A 20,800-nucleotide genomic window follows, 5' to 3' on the forward strand; every position below is an offset into this window, starting at 1 on the left:
CTTCAAACCACGACTTACGACTTTGTAGCGTTCCCGGCAAGTCACGCCAAATTGCCTGGGCACATTTATGAATTACTATTATTTTTATATTATTATTAATTTGATTGCAACGTTATATTGTCCTAAGCTCTATTTTTCCACCGTGTGCCACTTGCATAAACACCGCACGCATTAGGGCTGCCATTGTTGTTTCGCGGGCTATGTTACGTCAGAACTCGTAACTGGGAGTCCATCGATCTAGTACGAGTTCACGAGTGGGAAGTCACGGGTTTGACTGCCGTTCCAGTGCACTTTCACTGGTAGAAGGGCGGAAAAACACGAGTTACGGGTTGTCTGGAACGCGGCATTACAGTAGTTGATTATTGTCATGTTTTGGGCTGTACTAATTGGACTGGGAAAAACAGTTGGAGTAACATTACTACAGACTGCCAAAAGTTGCAAAAACTGTCTGAGGAACAAAAAGTGTTTGCGGTTGGTCAAACTGAACTAGGATTTCCAGGGCAAAATCTTGACAACATTCGTGTTTCTTCTTATCATTTCCAGTCAGGTAGGTGAAATATTATTAGGTTAATTTCTTAATGAACACTGCTTGTAGGGGAAAGTGCGGTGATTTGTGCCAGGGGGGAAGTAGTTCCAACCCTTGTTTCTAGAAAACCATAGAAGAAATTGGTCGTGTGACCACATACTTTTGAAGAGCGATCCAATTTACCTATCCCCCAAAGAAGAGAGACACATGGCATAAGGGCTAAGCACATTTTAGCTCAAAAAACTGTTTTTTGCCTTTCAAAGTAAAATTTATATGATCAAGGTTTTTTGATTGTTGCGTCTGAACAATTATAGACAAGTTTGAAAATATTTCACACATGTTTTAGTGCTTTAGTAGGGTACACAGTGAGTCTATACAGTTAGCATAATGTTAGCTCTAAACTGCGGGATCATGCTAGTCTTTCAAAATTGTCGGTCTGGGGTAATTTGTGCCAAAGGGGCAGGGTTAAGTTGTGCCAGTGGGATGTTAAGTAATAGTCCGGATCTAGACCAGGGCTGACCAACCCTGTTCCTGGAGATCTACCTACCTGCAGACTTTAGTTCAGTTCAGAGGTGGTTGATTAGGGTTGGAGCTGAACTTTGTAGGATGGTAGATCTCCAGGAACAGGGTTGGGGATCCATGATCTAGACCTACAAACCCACAGGGGATAATCTGTGTAAAAAAGGTGAGCGTGCCTCATCAGTGTTTGATTTACCTGCTGTTTGTCAGTTTTTTAAGTGGCCTAAGTCACAATGGGATGTTCATAAGAAAGTAACTTCTTTCCTATATGTTACATAATTGACAGACAGCGTTTTGTTGACAGACAGCGTTCTAATTATTCACAAATATCATATATTGTGTATTTGAGTTTTTTTGTTTTCCCGAAAAAGTAGAAAATATGATGCCAATAGTTTAATAGGGTAACGATATCTAAATAAACCTTAAATGAGCAATTTTGTATTGAATTTGTCTTGATTTTATATAGCATTACAGTTCATGACATTCAAATATTCTTTTTAACTTAAATAATCACTGGCACAATTTACCCCAATGTATTCTCCCCAAAGGCACAACTTACCCCGCACCGGGGGCAAGTTGTGCCAAGAGACCACTTTTTTTCTGAAAGCTATAATTCTGAATCAGTTTATTTCAGATCCAAAGTTATTGTTCCCGGGGATGGACCACATCCTGAAATATATGTACATGCTTAAATTGGAGGGATTACTGGCATGGCTTCACTATAAAGTCACTTTGAGTAAAAACTGGCACAACTCACCCCACTTTCCCCTACATATCTTTACCATCTATTAACTTTAGTTTGTCAAAATATTGTGCCCTTTCCTTCTTACTAAGTCCTTCTCTACATGATTTAGCAGCTTCCACGTGTTTTTTCAGTGGTTTAGACCGCGTAAATTAGCAGAACAACGTATTCAGTAGTACATTAACCGTGCAATCCATGCTGTTGTTTACATCCGCCAATATGGCCGCACATCTGGGTAACTGACCAAATCTCTATTGTTATTATTTCTCTATTATTTAGCTCTCTGGGATACTTGATTCTAATTGGTCAGTGCACTATCCAGTGGTTTTAAATGTTAGAATATTCGCTGTCATCCATGTAAAGGTTGTCAGAACACTTACTATGTGCGTCCCAATTCGTTTATTTATTTCATATACTACACCAGGGGTCCCTAAACTTTTTTCTGAGGGCCACATAATTTTCTTTTTTTTAATGGGGGGCCGGGTCGGTTTATAAAAGAAAATACCATGGCTACTAGTATTATTATTATTTTATTATGATTTTACCTGCATTTATTCTACCTTTTAATGCTAGAATAGTTTATTTTGTTATGCACCACACAGACAAATGATCATTTCTTTTTTAAAAGATATACAGGTGCATCTCAATAAATTAGAAAGTTCATATATTTCAGTAATTCAACTCAAATTGTGAAACTTGTGTATTAAATACATTTTATGCACACAGACTGAAGTAGTATAAGTCTTTGATTCTTTTAATTGTGATGATTTGGCTTACATTTAACAAAAAACCACCAATTCAAAACAAATTATGGTGTATGGTGACATGCTATTCAGCTAATCAACTCAAAACACCTGCAAAGGTTTCCTGAGCCGTCAAAATGGTCTCTCAGTTTGGTTCACTAGGCTACACAATCATGGGGAAGACTGCTGATCTGACAGTTGTCCAGAAGACAAGCATTGACACCCTTCACAAGGAGGGTAAGCCACAAACATTCATGGCCAAAGAAGCTGGCTGTTCACAGAGTGCTGCATCCAAGCATGTTAACAGAAAGTTGAGTAGAAGGAAAAAGTGTAGAAGTAAAAGATGCACAACCAACTGAGAGAACCACAGCCTTGAGAGGCTTGTCAAGCAAAATCGATTTGAGTATCCACTGTGTTTTTTGAATCACACGTCAAACTCTGCCTTCATCATTTTCAGCGCTTCCACAGACTTTTCAACTGGGAATGGGGCCACTGGTTCCTCAGCTGAAAAACTTTGGGTAACTGGGAGATGAGTGAAGTCTTGCTTTTGCACCTGTCCCGCAAGCAGTGCTAGTTTCACCTCAAATGCTATTGAGTCATTTTGTCATCGCTCTGAATTTTCTAGCTGGCTCACGCATCACCTGTTTGATTGCGATGATACATTACGTCGAATGTACCATTCTGTTGGTGAATTTAACAAATAATTAGGCTATGTTAATAACTTAGGGAAATTTTAGTTTGAAAGCCAACCTTTAATATCAAATACCGATATGATATAAGTAAAACATATATTTAAAATTTTTTATTTTTATTTTCAAAATATGTCTCTGGCATTGTTCAGAGGGCCGGTCCAAATGTGGGGGCGGGTCGCATTCGGCCTGCGGGCCTTAGTTTGGGGACCCCTGTACTACACGGTTGAGTAGCCTATATGGTGCATAAGTGTATAGTGCGCCATTTGAGACACAACTACTTATTCAGTACACAAGTTTATATTCAGTTTTTAAGCCAAAACCTGTGAGTTTGCATTGTAGCACGTCTGGTTCCACTGCTTTGAAGTCAGTGGGTTTTTTAATGGGTTTTTTGGTTAATACATCAGTAAAACCATTGTTTACAAGTGGCTAAATGGGACTACAGAGGCTGTCAGGGAATCACACAGAATAGGAAAAGTCATCTACTCACTAGGCTGCTTTCATAGCCTCGTTGTCTTTATGATTGCGCTCCTGCACACTGTTCCAACTCAAACTCAAAGTGTTTTTGAAATAAAAAAGCAACCATGGTGTTGTTTGTATGTAGCCTACATTTGTGACCCTGGACCACAAAACCAGTCTTAAGTAGCATGGTTATATTTGTAGCAATAGCCAAAAATACATTGTATGGATCAAAATGATAATTTTTATGCCAAAAATCATAAGGATATTAAGTAAAGATCATGTTCCATGAAGATATTTTGTAAAATTCAGCAAATATATCAACTTAATTAGTAGTATGCATTGCTAAGAACTTCATTTGGACAACTTTACAGGCAATTTTCCTCAATATTTAGATTTTTTTTTTTTTTTTTTGCACCAGATTTTCAAATAGTTGTACCAAATATTGTCATATCCTAACAAACCATACAGAAATGGAAAACTTACTTATTCAGCTTTTAAATGATGTATAAATCATAATCAAAATTATGACTAGTTTGGTGGTCCAGGGTCAAATTTAGTTTTTAACTTCTGTATTAAGGCTTCAAAATTCATAAAAGTTGTTCATTTGAACAAAATGTGTAAGAATCATAAATGTTTGTTGGTCACAGAGAATATTTTGTGCAATAATTCAAAAGCCAATGGAAAAATTTGGGTTGGTCTACAAAAATACATAGTCATTGTAGTCTACTTTTTTTTTTTTTTTTTTTTTTTTTTTTTTGAGATATTAGTGGGATATTTTTCAGCATTTTTGCTGGCTGGCAAATTCTAAGTGAGGCTGGAGTAAAGCATTGCATTAAGAGTAGCCCAGTACATGCCATTCCATTTATAAGCTGGACAACCGGCTGAAAAGAGAAAGAGATGGACAAAAAGAGAGAAAGTGAAAGGGACAGACAGTGAGAGAGAGAGAAAGAGTGAGAGTAACAAACCTCCACCATCTGCCACTAATGGTGTTAGGGAAGCATCCAGAGAGGCGACTTGTAAAAATGCATAAACGTTAAGTAAAGAAAGCTGAGCAATATGGGACATGATTTTAGAGGAGTCCGTGTCAAAAGTGAAGAGCTCAGGGGGAAATTGAGGCACATAATGGAAACGTAATGGGCTTAGTGTCACTGTCGTGCAGACAAGCCCACGGAGGATACCGTCAGCAGCATTGACCCTCCCCCAACTCCAGCGGATTTATGGAAATTACCGGAATAAGGGACAAACAGCCTTTACAAACAAACCGATACCATACTTCCTGCCTGTCTGTGGAATATCTAAAGCGACAGACAGAGGATCTTGCTCTCGAGGAGGGATCCAGCTCTAACTTGACTATGTTTCTCATTCCTCCACTTGATCCCCGTTTTTAATTATAATTTGTCATACTCTGAGACATAGTGATCCTGTTGTTTTTGAACAAATGTGTATCAGCTGTAGTGCTTTGGGTAAAACTAAGTTTGAAAATTCCTATGTATTAACTGTTTGGAAAATATTCAGAAATGCGTCTTCCAGTGTATTTGTGGTTTTAAAGTGAACCAATGAAATTTCACTCAATCATGATGTTTGATACCAAAGCTTTTGTTTTTTTTGTCAAACTGTATATTGCAGTTGAAAAACACTGAATTTTATGCAAAAGTAAAACCATTCTGCATTGACTTCCTAAAGAAATATGTGACCCTGGACCACAAAACCAGTCATAACCGTCAGTTTTTTGAAATTGAGATTTATACATCATGAATAAATAAGCTTTCTATTGATGTATGGTTTGTTAGGATATGACAATATTTGACTGAGATGCAACTATTTAAATATCTGCAATCTGAGGGTGCAAAAAAATCTAAATGTTGAGAAAATCGCCTTGAAAGTTGTCCAAATGAAGTTCTTAGCAATGTCTATCACTAATTAAAAATTAAGTTTTGATATATTTACGCTAGGAAATTTACAAAAATCTTCATGGAACATGATCTTTACTTAATATCCTAATGATTTTTGGCATAAAATAAAAATTGATAAATTTGACCCATACAATGTATTTTGGTCTATTGCTACAAATATACCCATGCTACTTAAGACTGGTTTTGTGGTCCAGGGTCACATAAGATCATGCTATAATTAAAGAACACCACATAATGGCAGAATACCTCTAAAAATCAAGTAAAAAGGAGACACCATTGTAAGATTCCATGTTTTTAATAGTAACAACAGCAACACATTCATTGGAATGTACCATTCTAGGACGTGGGAAGGACAGGTTGTCTGAACTTAACCGTTTGAAAGTATAACTGTGCTTCACAGCCAAAAGGAATCAATGACAATAGTTCTAGAATGCTGAACTGATTGAGTTTAGATCTGGAACTAGTGTCAGTTTGACAGCAGGCATGTACCATTTGGATGCAGAGCACAGTTTGTATGAACTTTTAGCTGGATGGAGATTATGTGGGTTGGGTTTGATTTTGTGGAGTGAGATTTCAGAGAGTGAGATTTAGCCTTTAGGAGCAGTGTACTGGCGCAGGAGAGAGGAGATGGCGCTAGACTCTGTCACCTCTTCTGGAAGAGAGCCCTCTTGATCTTTGATTGACGGGTCAGCTCCAGCCTTCAGGAGCAGCTCAACGATTTCTGCAAACTCACAAGCTGAGGCTAGAAAGAGAGAGAACACAAGAAAGAAGTATATAAAGAAGTTATATTTGTATTTTGAGCAAGGGAGTCAGACACACTGCTAGAACATCACGTTAAGAGCAAATGTGACTTTATTTGACTTTTTTTGTAAAATTATATTCCTTTATTCTAAAAAATTAAAGGGATTGTTCAACAAAAAATGAAAATTGCCCAATGGTTTACTCACCCTCAAGACTTCCTAGGTGTATATGACTTTCTTATTTCAGACGAATACAATCAGAGTTATATTATTATTATTATTATTATTATTATTATATGGCTATTTCGAAATTTATAATGGGAGTGAATGGCTGTTGAGATTTTGAAGTCTAATAAAGTGCATTCGTCCATCATAAAAAGTACTCCACACAGCTCTGGAGGGTTAATACCAAGGGGCAACCTCCCGCTCTCTCTATTGAAACCAACATGGAAGTGACTTAAACTGCAATTCATTGACTGGCCGCTAGAGACTGGCTGCAGAAGGGAGTCAGTCCCATTGACTCCCCATGTTAAAATGCCCAACTTTACAGCAGAAAAAAGTATGTTTACAGCCTGGTTCAAAAAATGGTTTTGGTCTATATAGCTAGTTTTGCCCTACATGTCAACTGTGAGGGGGGTGAATTTTTTTATAACTCATCCATATAAGTTATATTAAGCCTTAAAGTTCTGCATAATTAAGGGCGTGGTCACTTGAGTGACAGGGGGATTGCCGCTGCTCTCACCACTGCCGCGCTAGGCGGGCGTGGTTTCAGCAACCAGCTCCACCCGCGTCCCGCCTTTTTGCCCATTTTTGATTATCCGGGAGTGATGCGCGGTGTCGCGATTCCAAGATGCCGACGGCCGACTCCCGCCCACTATAGGCTTCAAAATAGCGCTTCAAAATCCTACGGGTGACGTCACGGATACTACGTCCATATTTTATACAGTCTATGGTTAATACAGGCGCTCTGAGGCAAATCGATGCATTTGTGTAAGAAAAACATCTATATTTAAAATTTTATAAATTGTAAGCTCTAGCTTCCGCTAACTAGCGAGAACCAAGTTTTGTTTACAGCAAAGGAAAACCAGTTTCCTTTTGGTATACATCGAAATCTCTGACATTTGTCTTTTTTAAATCCTCATTTTGTACTTCTAATTCTGACTGTTTTGTTTTGCTCTCTCCTCTGTGTATTAAATATAATATTTTTCCTACACAAATGCATCAGTTTGCTTCAGAAGGCCTTTATTAACCCCTGGAGCCATGTGGAGTACTTTGTATGATAGATGGATGCACTTTATTTCACTTTAAAGTCTCAACACCCATTCACCGCCATTATAAAGTTTGAAAAAGCAAAGGCATTTTTTAATATAACTCCAATTGTATTCGTCTAAAAGAAGAAAGTCATATACACCTAGGATGGCATGAGGGTGAGTAAATCATGGGGTAATGTTCATTTTTGGGTGAACTGTCTCTTTAATACACTCCTGTTTTCTCTCTTGTACACTTAAACTAATTGTACAGTACGTATGAAGACTGAAGCTGCACCTGTAGCTGAGCAGCACGTTTGCATTTGTGCCCTATTGGCAGTTTGCGCCCCATTAGGAGGCTGTAGGGCCGGGTGGGGCGGCACTCCTGTAACCCTGTTAGTGTTGCCTGCTACGCTGATGCAGGGACATTCCTCTAAGCTTGAGTGCTTTTTCACGTCTCTGTCAACTACTGCCTTCTTTTAAAAAGAAATACTCTCCTTGTTTTTTCTCTCTTAGGTGAGTGGCTGTCGTCAGCAGGAAAACCCTGAGTGACAAGAGTGGCTTTTAACCTCAGATCCCTGACCAGGACGAAAAGAGAAAGAATAAGCAAGAAGGAAAGGGAGAAAGAGTAGGCAAGTACAAGAGCTGTTCTAAGCATGTTGTCATGTGGTTGCTACTGTACAGTAGGTTGTTGCTAAGTGGATACCCACCTTAATAAGATAGTTCACCCAAAAATGAAAATTCTGTCGTTAATAACTAATTTCATTTCAAACCCGAGTTCTTCGTTCATCTTAAGAACACAAATTAAGATTTTTTTTATTTATTTAAAATTCAAATAGATTTCCGACCCTGGGTAGACAGCAACACTGAATTGCTAAATAAAGTTGTTTTTGTTTTCTTTGCGCACAAAAAATATTCTCGTAGTTTCATAACATTATGGTTGAACCGCTGATATCACATGGACTGTTTTACTGATGTTTTTACTACGTTTTTGGGTCTGGGAACATTTCAGTTGCATTGCTGTCTATGAAGGGTCAGAAAGCTCTGGGATTTAATCAAAAAACTTTTAATTTGTATTCCGAAGATGAACGAATTTAAATTTTTTGGTGAACTATTCCTTTAAGAGGGCCAAGTCTCTCTGATATCTAGTCTCTATACATGGATCGAGTCCCAAAAGAAGTTTCTTATGCTCAGCAATGCTGCGCTTCATAACAATAATATCGTAACATTATAACAATCTAACTTAATTTAATCTTAATATATTTTAAAATGTAATGCATTACTGTGATGCAAAGCTGAATTTTCAGCATCATTACTCCAGTCTTCAGTGTCACATAATCAGAAACCATTCTAATATGCAGATTTGCTGGTCAAGTAACATTTCTTATTACTGTTAAGCACATGCTGCTTAATATTTTTGTGGAAAGCACTATATATTTTTTCAGGATTCTTTGAGTAGAATGCAAATGCATTTATTTTAAATCTATTCCAATAATGTAAAAATTCTTCACAGACACTTGTGCTCAATTCAATGCATCCTTGTGGAATAAAAGTATTTGTTTAAAAAAAAAAATTTTTTGAATGGTAGGTCTATGTAATTTTTTTTCTATAGAATTGTATTCTATGGTAGGTAAAAATCTTTTTTTTTTGTTATATTTTTAAAATTAATTTACATACATTTTTAAATAAAATAAAACTATTTTTAAAATTCAATAATGTGGTACAGTTAATATAGTTATATAAAGTAGGTATGATAAATTGCTTGTGCTTTTCTCTGTATCTAAGCTTTGGATAAAAGCATTTGCTAAATAATTAAATGTAAATGTACTAATAATGATTACTACCAAGAAAAGGAAATGTAAGCACAAGACTTCAGAAAGGACCATTTCCCTCAGAAATGAAAATCAATCAACCAGTCATCATTTACTCACCTTCACGTTTTTTGTGTGTCTTGTGTGTAACGAATGTAGATGCAGAATATCCAAGCTACTCCTTTCTATATGTGACCCAGGACCACAAAACCAGGCATAAGGGTCAATTTTTTTAAATTGAGATTTATGCTACGTCTGAAAGCTGAATAAATAAGCTTTCAATTGATGTATGGTTTGTTAGGACAATATCTGGCTGAGATACAACTATTTGAAAATCTGGAATCTGAGGGTGCAAAAAAATCGAAATATTGAGAAAATCGCATTTAAAGTTGTCCAAATGAAGTTCTTAGCAATGCATATTACTAATCAAAAATTAAGTTTTGATATATTTTCGGTAGGAAATTTACAAAATATCTTCATGGAACATGATCTTTACTTAATACCCTAATGATTTTTGGCATAAAAGAAAAAAATATAAGTTTGACCCTTACAATGGGTCATTTTTGGCTATTGCTACAAATATACCCATGGTACTTAAGACTGGTTTTGTGGTCCAGGGTCAAATATAATGAAACTGAATGGTGACCAAGCTAGTACTTAGTCCACATTTACTTTCACTGTATAGAATATCTCTATATATTTTGGATGGGTCATACAGGTCGTAAGACAACCTGAAGGTGAGTAAATGATGACATATTTTTCATTTTTGGGTTAACTGTCACTAAGTAGAAAGCAGAAAAGGAAAACATCCTTGGTTTATTTTTTTCTCTCAAGTCCATTTTTTTTTTTTTTTTTTTTTGTTACTGTATTTTATTTTCAGCACGCGTGCGGGTCCTTGGGCCGTAAAGCCCCTCGCGCCTCTGGGGAGTCGTAGAGAAGAAGAACAATTTACAGCGTGCAGTAAACCCCTCAATTAATCATGTGTCAGGCGCGTGGCCCCACACAGGGAGAGGTGGAAATGAATTTTCATTCTGTGCTATTCGTCTCTCTGAGTTCATCGCTTATGTTTATTAGTCACTTTTTTATATCCCATCCCCCAATCATTTTTCTGCTTCCCCTCCCCAAGGGGTGCTCGTCTTCAGACGTCCACCCTGCCACGCGACCAACCTGAGGACAGATGGCAAACACACACACACACACACACACACACACACACATAGAGAACAAGGGCCTGGAGGCCACCCATGTGTAGTGTCACATGACAGAGGAACACTGTTGATTTCCTCAGGGACAACTGGTGATTATTACAGGTCCTATTTACCACACGTGTGGCTGTGGACAAATGTACTCACTCACACACATACACATACACAAACCTTCCTCCTGTAACCTGTGAGGTGAGGTAGATAGCTTTTTTTTAAAGAAATTAACACTTTTATTTAGCAAGGACACTTAAAGGATTAGTTCACTTCCAAAAAATCCTGATAATTTATTCACCCCCATGTCATCCAAGATGTTCATGTCTTTCTTTCTTCACTCGAAAAGAAATGGAGGTTTTTGAGGAAAACATTACAGCATTTTTCTTCATATAGTGGACTTCAACGGGGAACCAACGAGTTGAAGGTCCAAATTGCAGTTTCAATGCAGCTTTAAGGCCTCTACACAATCCCAGCCAAAGAATAAGGGTCTCATCTTGCAAAATGATTCTATGTTCTTTGTCTGTGCACTTCATTTAAAAAATGTAGGGTAGGGTGAAAAACATGAATGAAAATCTAATTTTCTCCTCCATCTTCAAAATCGCCCAACATCGTTGTTTTACCTCTTTTTTTTTAAGCAGGGATCATACAGATACTGTAAAATGAAATTCCAGGACTTTCAAGGACTTTTCAAGCACTACCTTTATGATTTTCAAGGACTTCGATCAGAGATATCACTTAAGTCTTTTATTTCAAATAAAAAAAAGAGAAATAGAAAAAAATGAGTGGTGGGCCGTTATCGGCGTTAACGTGAGACTCTTATCGGGCGATAAAAAAAATATCGCCGTTAATCTATTCTCAAAGTTGGGTTGGGAGCTGGGTCTAAACTACGCAAGATATGATGACTTTCACCTTGATATTTTAGCGCAGATGACGTATACCTAGTCGAATTGCACTGTAGGAGGCGAGAAAGAGTCTTCAACTTCTGTGAAATTACCACATCAAATGAGACGTGCAAACATGATGCAGTTATGAAGCCGCTTCAGGGCAGGTTCGTGCGTTGCTAGACCCTTTTTACTGGGGCACATGCCCCAGTGAAAATCTGCTGTGCCCCAGTAAAATCTCAAGTTTGAGTTATAATTTACTTTGATAATCCCGAAATAAAGACATTAAACTATATGCAACAACTGAATTGACGCTTCTAAAAGCAACGCAGTTTAATCGAAGACTATGCACGCAGAAATCCATGCCCGTGCGCGTCTGTGTATTTAACGGCAACGCACACGTCGTGCAGCCTTTTGCGCAGAAGTACTTGGTTACACAAGTTTGTATAGTTAATTATGTTGTAAATGCAATTGTCAAGCAGTTTGTGATGCATTTTGGAAACAGGAGATGAGCGCCTGGTCTAATGTGCCACCTGACTTGAGAAACCCGTTCTCAAAGACTTACTTTTAGTCATTATTTAAGTAGCACACATATTCTGAAAATGCCTTCAGCAGAATTCAAATTAGCCATTTTAATCTAGATTAATTCCAAGATTTAATCTAGATTAAAAAAATGAATCTATGCCCACCCCTAAAAAAAATATGCTATTAAAAAATGGCAAAAATAAAGTAAAACACATGCTAAGTATTACTACTAAAAGTATTACAAAGTACACCACACTTTTACTATAGTAAAATCACAATTAATTTTCTTTGTGTATAATTTTGTTCTTTTTTCATTGTTTTGTTTTTATAACTGTACTGCCTTAATTGTGAAAGGGATAGTTCACCCAAAAATGAAAATGATGTTTATCTGCTTACCCCCAGGGCATCCAAGATGTAGGTGACTTTGTTTCTTCAGCAGAACACAAATGATTTGTGAACCCGCTCCGAAGTTCTATTCTAAATCAAATGATTTGCAAACCAGCCCCGAATTTCCATTCTAAATCAAATGATTCGCAATCCATCATTTTAGATCAGGACTCATTTGGTCAATCATTTGATTTAGATCGAGACTACAAATCACGTATTGTGAATCATTTGATTTGAATCATGCAGTTCACAAAATGATTCATCAACCCGTTCCGATCTAAATCAAATGATTTGCGATACCTGATCTGAAGTCCCGATCTAAAACAAATGATTTGCGATACATGATCCGATTGGAACGCTTCGAAACAGTGAATCATTTTGCAACACGATGGTTTAACTGATTCAGAGCTTTGAAAATCTCCATTTAACCCATCACTGCATGCTTTTTAAAATTGTTACAAGCAATGTTGAAATACGAAAATGAATGGCTTTTTAATTTGATATGGTTTTTGCTAGTGAATTGTTGAAATGAATGCTCAAAGTCACAAGTTTGAATCAATCAGAGCAGTTTCAGCGTAAATGACTCGATTGCTTTGTTTTATCTGTTCCTATTTTCACATCTTCAGCCATGTTTACACGACACTTCCTTAACTCGATTGTTTTCTGACATTAACTGAAATAAGCGAAAAGGGTATGATTTTGAATTGTGTGAATTTTCCATGAAAAGATGTGTGCTTATTGACAAAATTAAACACTTATTTCATAGATACACTTTCAATAATTCAAGCACTTTTTAAGTACCTCTTCAGGAATATTGCTATTTCAACTGTTATCAAGGTCTTAAATACACCTGTATGAACCCTGGTGAAGGGCGTTCAACTTTTTTTTTACATGTTCGCTTTGTAAACACAGGTTCGGTACTTCCCCCTACACAACATGCACGGAATTACATAATGCGTCAGGTTGAGCTACAGCAAGACGAGCATTTGTGGTTAAAAAATGACCAATCACTTCGCTAAATAAGACACTTATTCCTCGGTAGGGATGGTGTAGAGCCCTTGAAGCTGCATTGCAACTGCAATTTGGACTTTCAGCCCATTGTGGAGGAATGTTTTCCTCAAAAACCTTTTTTTCAACTGAAGAAAGAAAGACATGAACATATTGGATGATAGGGGTGAGTAAATTACTAGGAAATTTTAATTCTGGAAGTAAACCAATCCTTTAAATTGATCAAAATTGATGGTAAAGACATTTAGACTGTTACAAAAGATTTCTATTTTAAACAAATGAACAGAATAAAGAATTATGATTTCCAGAGCATAGTTCTGTTCTTACCATAGTGCAGCGCGGTCTGTCCTTCATCATCCTGTGAGAGAAAAGCAAGAAGTTTTGAGTTATTAAAGATATCGACCATTGCAACTAATCAACTATTGTGAAACTCTTCAGACACTTTCTAATCTTTATCCATAATGATTTTGATTTCAAAAAGAGCCATAAAACAAACAAACAAACATGTTTAAGTGCAAGCCCTGCCTGTTGAGTTCAACTACCGCCACATGATACAGCCTAAAACAGGTGATTTCGACTTTGAAAGGATTAAGAGAACAGATTAAACATTGATTTCCTGTCAGATAAACAATCAGATACTTTAACCTCCAAAACGGACTTTTGAACAAGAAACCAGGATCAGAGGAACTTGAGGACTTTGTTTAGATGGATATATAAACCAGTTTAAAATGAACAACCCTTTGACCCGCGTGCTCAACGAGGCTATGAGGCCATGTGTATAAAGGTCTAGCATGATCTATTCATCGTCCCCTGCTGGGACCGTGTCCGATGCATTAGCCGTGGAGAGCGAGGGCATCACACAACAATAGATGCTTATACAATAAGCCAAATCTGCCTGGTGTGCTTGTGACAAATTGCCACAGCTTGTGGTATCAGAGGTGCGATGCAGAGAAAGCCATATTTAGGGCAAGGATTAAGGATCCTGCGTGTATGTGGATATAAATCCAGTGGAATGCAACACTCAAGGGGTCGGGAAGTTCTGCGGATGACACGTGTCGCTGGGCTAAATTATATTTTAATTGCCACTTCAATGTGCCTTCTCACCCTAATAATGATGACGAACGGCATTATTGTTTTGGCTGGGCGGTTGGTGGAGATCATCAGAACCCAATGAGAAGTACAGAGAGAGTTTTTATGACGTGACGCACTCACACGTTTGCCCCTCTGACACAACATCGGCCTGCATTATCTTCCGTAGACGATATCATTAGCCCGTACAGAGTATTTACTATACAGGTCATGTGTAGTAATTAAATAGGCATCTGACAGTAGACTTTGATACTATGTTGAAAAGCTTACAATAGAGCACATTTTTGTTTATTTAACCCTGTCCAACAGTGACTTTATGATTTTGAGATCCATCTTTTCACACTGAGGACAACTGAGGAACTCATATGCAACTATTACAGAAGGTTCAAATGCTCACTGATGCTTCAGAAGGAAACACGATGCATTAGGAGCTAGGGGGTGAAAACTTTCGAATTTGAAGATCACGGTAAATTTGACTTATTTCGTCTTCTGGGGAACATGTACGTATCTAGGCAATAAGAAAAAAGTTCAAAAGTTTTCACCCCCTGAAAATGCATTGGGTCATCTTGAAGCATCAGTGAATGTTTGAACCTTGTGTAATAGTTGCATATGGGTCCGTCAGTTGTCCTCAGTGTGAAAAATGGATCTTAAAATCATTCAGTCATTCTTGAAAAGGGTTCAAATACACAAAAAATGCTGAAAAACCAAAGAATTTGTGAGGATCTTTCTGAAGAACCGTGGGTAATTTAATTGATCAGGACAGACAAGGCACTCAAGAACAACTATCACTATTGAGGTAACAACACAGTATGAGGAATCAAAGGTATGTAAACTTTTGAACAGGGTCATTTTTATAAATTCTATTTTTTTTTCTCTTTTGAACTATATGTAAACAAGGTGGATGGTTTTTTCAGTCAGGTGCTGCTAAAGTCTGATCCCATTGTTCCTAATACACAAATCTTCATCGCACCAGGGCCAGGGCTCTCAAACGATCCTACAGTCAAATGCTATTGTTTACGGAGAGGCGAGAGAGCGACTTCAGGGGCTCTCTGATTGGATTAGCTGGTTAAAATCCCACTAGACGAACAGAATACTGATGCAGTCTCTCTCCTCACCTTCTCTGATACAGTTACTTCCCTCTGGACAGGATACGGAGTACAGGAATATCGGTTAACATTATAAAATGCGAACCAAAACACACATGGCTTTTTTGTTTTTGTTCGAATTTTTACGGTTTATAAAACACATTTTATATTTCAATTTTAACATTTTCTCATGATGTAACGAAGATGAAATTCTAAATAATGCTAAAAATTCAGTTTTGAATCACAGTAGTAAATTATGTTTTAAAATATATTTAAATAGAAAAGTTATTTTAAATAGTAAAAATATTTCAAATACTGTTTTTGCTGTACTTTGGATCAAATAAATGCAGGCTTGTTGAGCAGAAGAGACTTCTTTAAAAAAAAAAAAAAAACATTAGAAATCTTATCATTCAAAAACTTTTGACTGGTAGTGTATGTTTAAAGAACCTCAATTTATTTACTTATTGTTGACCACGGTGACCATAGTTTTTTTTTTTTACCAAAACACCATTCATTTTTGCAACTGTGATAAAACTGTGGTTTTACAGTTGCAACAATATTAACTATGTTATTTTGACAGCACACAAATTTGTAAGGGAAACATTGCAACTTAAAATCATAGTATAAATATATTTCTAAATACAGAAATTAATCAATAAAATTATTTATTTTTAAGACACATGCACTGTTAAAATATCAGGGGAAAATGAGCAAAATTCTTTCTCCCTCTCGATAGAATAAAGAATGGCAGATGTTTATGAGAATGGTCGATACAGGATATGGAGATGCACATAAATACATATAGCCATAATTAAACAGTGAGGGCTTTTCGAAACATAATCTTCTTTCACTAATCTCGTGTGCAGGGCAGGCAACATCCGCATTGGCCCAGAGCTCTGGTTCACAGCTAGTCCATGGACACAAGAGGCAGTGTGGACAGAGACAGCAGACAAACAGGTTGGCTAACACATAAACTGCTATGATTCATGGGAAATGGATATAGAACGGCGAAATCATCTAGTGCAATATTTCAAGTAAACTGTTCAACCCAGAGATTACAATAGTACAATAGGAAATTTATAAATATGCTGAACACTTATTGGATGCAACTCCTTTACTATCAATACAATAATAGAAAAAATATATAATTTCCAATGTTGCAAATTACAAAAACAATTCAAATGGAGCATTTAAAGTTGTATTTGCAGCTCTGTGTGTATGAGTTTGTGTGTTCATGTATGTGAGTGCATGCTTATATGTATTTGTATGTGTGTGCGTTAGGGGGTCAGAGACTAATGTCTCTAGAGCAGTCTGATGGAATCAGGCATAAATTGGATTGTCCTCCATTTGGTTTTCAAGGGAGAAGCGGAAAAGTCAAGTAAGAAGCCAGCTAGCATTTTTCCCAAGCGAACTCCATCCTAATCAGGAAACTACATAGAAACTACTACACCTCTAGGTTTCCTTGCGTTGCAGAAAACACAAATATCCCCTGTGTGTGTGTGTGTGTGTGTGTGTGTACGAAAACCAATTCACATCCCTATGTGGATGATAGAGACCTATATTATTGTCTAATAAATTCCATGATGAGAACCTTTGGTTCAAACTGTAAATTTTTCTATTCTAGTTTTTTGCTGACAATACCAGAAAGTTCAATTCAGTGTACAGTTGAGGTTAAAAGTTTACATCCCCCTTTCAGAATAATTAAAAATAAAAATGTAAATTATTTTAACAAAAAAAGATGCATGTTGCAACCTGAATAAGATATTTTACATAAAAGATGTTTACATATAGTCCACAAGAATAAATAATAGTTGAATTTATAAAAGTTTACCCTGTTCAAAAGTTTACATACACTTGATTCTTAATACTGTGTTGTTACCTGAATGATCCACAGCTGTGTTTTTTGTTAAGTGATAGTTGTTCATGAAAAAGTTTAAGTTGTTGTTCAGGAAGATCTTTCAGGTCCCACAAATTCTTTGGTTTTTCCAGTATTTTTGTGCATTTGAACCCTTTCCAATAAATGACTGTATGATTTTGAGATCCATCTTTTCACACTGAGAACAACTGGGGGATGGGTGAATTTGAAAATCAGGGTAAATTTACTTTTTGTCTACTGGGAAACATGCAACTGTCTTCTGTAGTCTCTGAAGGGCAGTACTAAATGGAAAAAAAAAAACATTCAAAAGTTTTCACTCCCTGCTCTTAGTGCATAGTTTTTCATTCTGGGGCATCAGTGACCTTTGAACCTTCTGTAATAGTTGTATATGAGTCCCTCAGTTGTTCTCAGTGTAAAAAGATGGATCTCAAAATCATACAGTCATTGTTGGAAAAGGTTCAAATGCACAAAAATGCTGGAAAACCAAAGATTTTGTGGGACCTGAAAGAACAGCAGGAAGTTTAACTGTTCAGGACAAACACGAGACTCATGAACAACTATCACTAAATAAAAAAAACACAGCTGTGGATCATTCAAGTAACAACACGGTTCAAAAGTTTACATCCCGTTGATTCTTAATACTGAGTCATTTTTATAAATTCAACTAGAATTTTCTCTTGTGGACTATATGTAAACAAATTTTATGAGAAATATCTTATTCAGATCAGTACTAAATAAACAATAACATGCATTCTCTTATTTTGGTAAAATAATTAACATTTATAATGATTCTGAAAGGGGGATGTAAACGTTTGACCTCAACTGTACTTCTGTACAAAATGCACTACCATTGAAAAGTTTAAGGACTAGTAAAATTGGCTGGAGTAATGATGCTGAAAATTCAGCTTTACCATTGCAGGAATAAATTACATTTTAAAATCTATTTGAATGGAAAAGAGTTTAAATTGTAATAATATTTCACTATACTACACTTTTACTAATTTGCAGCCTGGCTGAGCATAAGAGACTACTAGTCACACTAACAAGCCATCATAGGCATCAATGCACACTTAAAAGTGTACAAGAACACTTCTCTTTCTCATCACTGTTATACTAAATATTTCCATCCATTCAGGGAGCGTCGTCCAATCAGAATAAAAGAGGAATCCCTCAAAACAGCCCTCTGATGACAACACAAAGAGGAAAGACGCATGAAAGCGTAAAAAAAAATCTAAAATGTAAATAAGCGATTAGTAGAATAAAGCTTAAGTGGGGAAAAAAGAGAAAAAGGAGGAGAAATGGTGAAGATGAGGTGAACTGTAACAGTAAAACGGATTGGACTATGTCTCTGTGGCATCTGTGATAGAGACTTTGCAGTCATACCATCTGTGTAGGCTTCAACGGGAGCTGGCATACATACGCTGCCCACCAGGTCACTAAAAGCTTTCATGTTTTCATACCAGCACAACCCGGCTCCCTGCGGCATATGGTAGGTGTGCTGGGAGCCACCGTCACAGCTTTATCTCGTAGGACTAAATCTCTCACAGGAACACCCTTTCTCTCTTTATCTCCCTCTTGCTTGCTTGCTTTCTTTCCTTCTGCTGTCCTGGACAGCAAATGGGGAAATCTGCACATGCAATTATGATTTATGATGACTGTATGCAGGAAGCGCTGGGTTTTTTAATGACCCTGGCAGTAGGCAGGAGGAAGAAAGAGGGATAGACAGAGGAGTGAATCGATATAACCACACAACATTCATATGCAGATACGCTTATGATGAGCAGGTGCCATTAATCAGAGCATACAGAAAATGCAGCCGTATGCATGATCATAACACCTATGGTCTTACACAGATAGAATACAAGATTTATGAATATCTGGGTTCCTTCTTCTTCACAGTAAAGAAGTTCTTGGTCTTTTGCATATATTAAACTGAAGATATATTTCTTGAACTTCAGCATATTAGAATCATTTCTGAAGGATCATGTGACACTGAAGACTGGAGTAATGATGCTGGAAATCCAGCTTTGCCATCACAGGAATAAATTACATTTAAAAATTGTAATTGTAATAATATTTCACAATTTTTGTGATTAAAGAAAACTGAACTAAAATCTCATTATTTTAACCAATATATTGAGACGTATATGAAAAAGACAAAAATACTGCATAGTAGGAATGACCCATATGGGTTTGCACACAAGGGTACTTTTCTCGTTGGGAGAGCTGTGTTAAAAGGATCAGGCGGTTGGACCGCTCCTAATTGAATCTATTTCACCTCTGTGTGCAGTGTGTTAACCTTGCCAGCCAGTCTGTGTGTGTGAGGGTTAGGCTGTCAGTGCATATCACTCAATCCCAAAATGTCCTTGACAAACCCTCTGTAAAGATCAGGTCAGGTTTTTTCCCCCCCTCACAGTGCCATCTCAAAACACTCAGGCATCTTCACTGAAGACGTTCGACAGAGGGCATCCATCACACCACAAACAATTATAAACATAATGCAGATGGTGGATAGCAGGGCTGGGCTTTGACACCAATTTCACGATTCAATTTGATTTTGATTCACAAGCTTTTGATTCGATAAAGATTATTTTGGAAATACATCAGGTACAGTATATGGCAAATTTTCTCAAGGAAAAACAATCTGTCAACGAATACTGTAGAATATACCCTGGCCCTGGACCACAAAACTTAAGTAACACAGGTATATATTTGTAGCAATAGCCAAAAATCATTAGGATATTAAATAAAGATTTTTTTTGTACATTTTCGTACCATAAATATATCAAAACTTAAATTTATATTAGTAATATGCATTGCTAAGAACTGCATTTGGACAACTTTAAAGGCGATTTTCTCTGTATTTTTATTTTTTTGCACCCTCAGATTCCAGATTTTCAAATAGTTGTATCTTGGCCAAATATTGTCATATCCTAACAAACCATACATTGATGGAAAGCTTGTTTATTCATAAACCTGTTTAATGTATAAAATGCTTATGACTGTTTTTGTGGTCCAGGGTCACATTTGGTACTACATAATGCATAATATTGAAGGTTAAAATGTACAGAGTTGTATACAAACACTTAAATTACACTTAATATAGTTTTTTATAATAATAATAAAGTTATTAGAATTGCATAATTACAATTCTACTCCAGTTATTTTTTTGAAATGTAAACATTTAAATGGTGGCTGTCATAAAAACTTGACAAATTTATTTATTTATTCAAATTTATTTTTACTGAAGAACAGTAAAAATTATAAATATAGCTGCAAGCAGTGATTATGGGGGTTCAAGCGCTTTAAGGCATTTAAGCACATATGTGACCCTGGACCACAAAACCAGTCTTAAGTC

At 36.7% G+C, this 20,800-nt stretch overlaps 1 protein-coding gene across 1 annotated transcript in view; it reads right to left on the reverse strand.

The window, feature by feature from the left end:
• Window positions 1–5,870: 5,870 nt before the first annotated feature.
• The window catches only part of acbd6 (acyl-CoA binding domain containing 6), a 49,805-nt gene continuing 34,875 nt past the window's right edge, over window positions 5,871–20,800 (reverse strand). Inside the window, exons 7-8 of the mRNA XM_073819441.1 lie at window positions 13,720–13,750; window positions 5,871–6,336 (exon numbers count right to left, since the gene is read on the reverse strand). Coding sequence (XP_073675542.1) covers window positions 6,182–6,336; window positions 13,720–13,750 — 186 coding nt within the window. The 3' untranslated portion in view covers window positions 5,871–6,181. The remainder of the gene's footprint in view (window positions 6,337–13,719; window positions 13,751–20,800) is intronic.

This window comes from Garra rufa, chromosome 15 (genome assembly GCF_049309525.1).
Source record: "Garra rufa chromosome 15, GarRuf1.0, whole genome shotgun sequence".
NCBI classification, from domain to species: domain Eukaryota; kingdom Metazoa; phylum Chordata; class Actinopteri; order Cypriniformes; family Cyprinidae; genus Garra; species Garra rufa.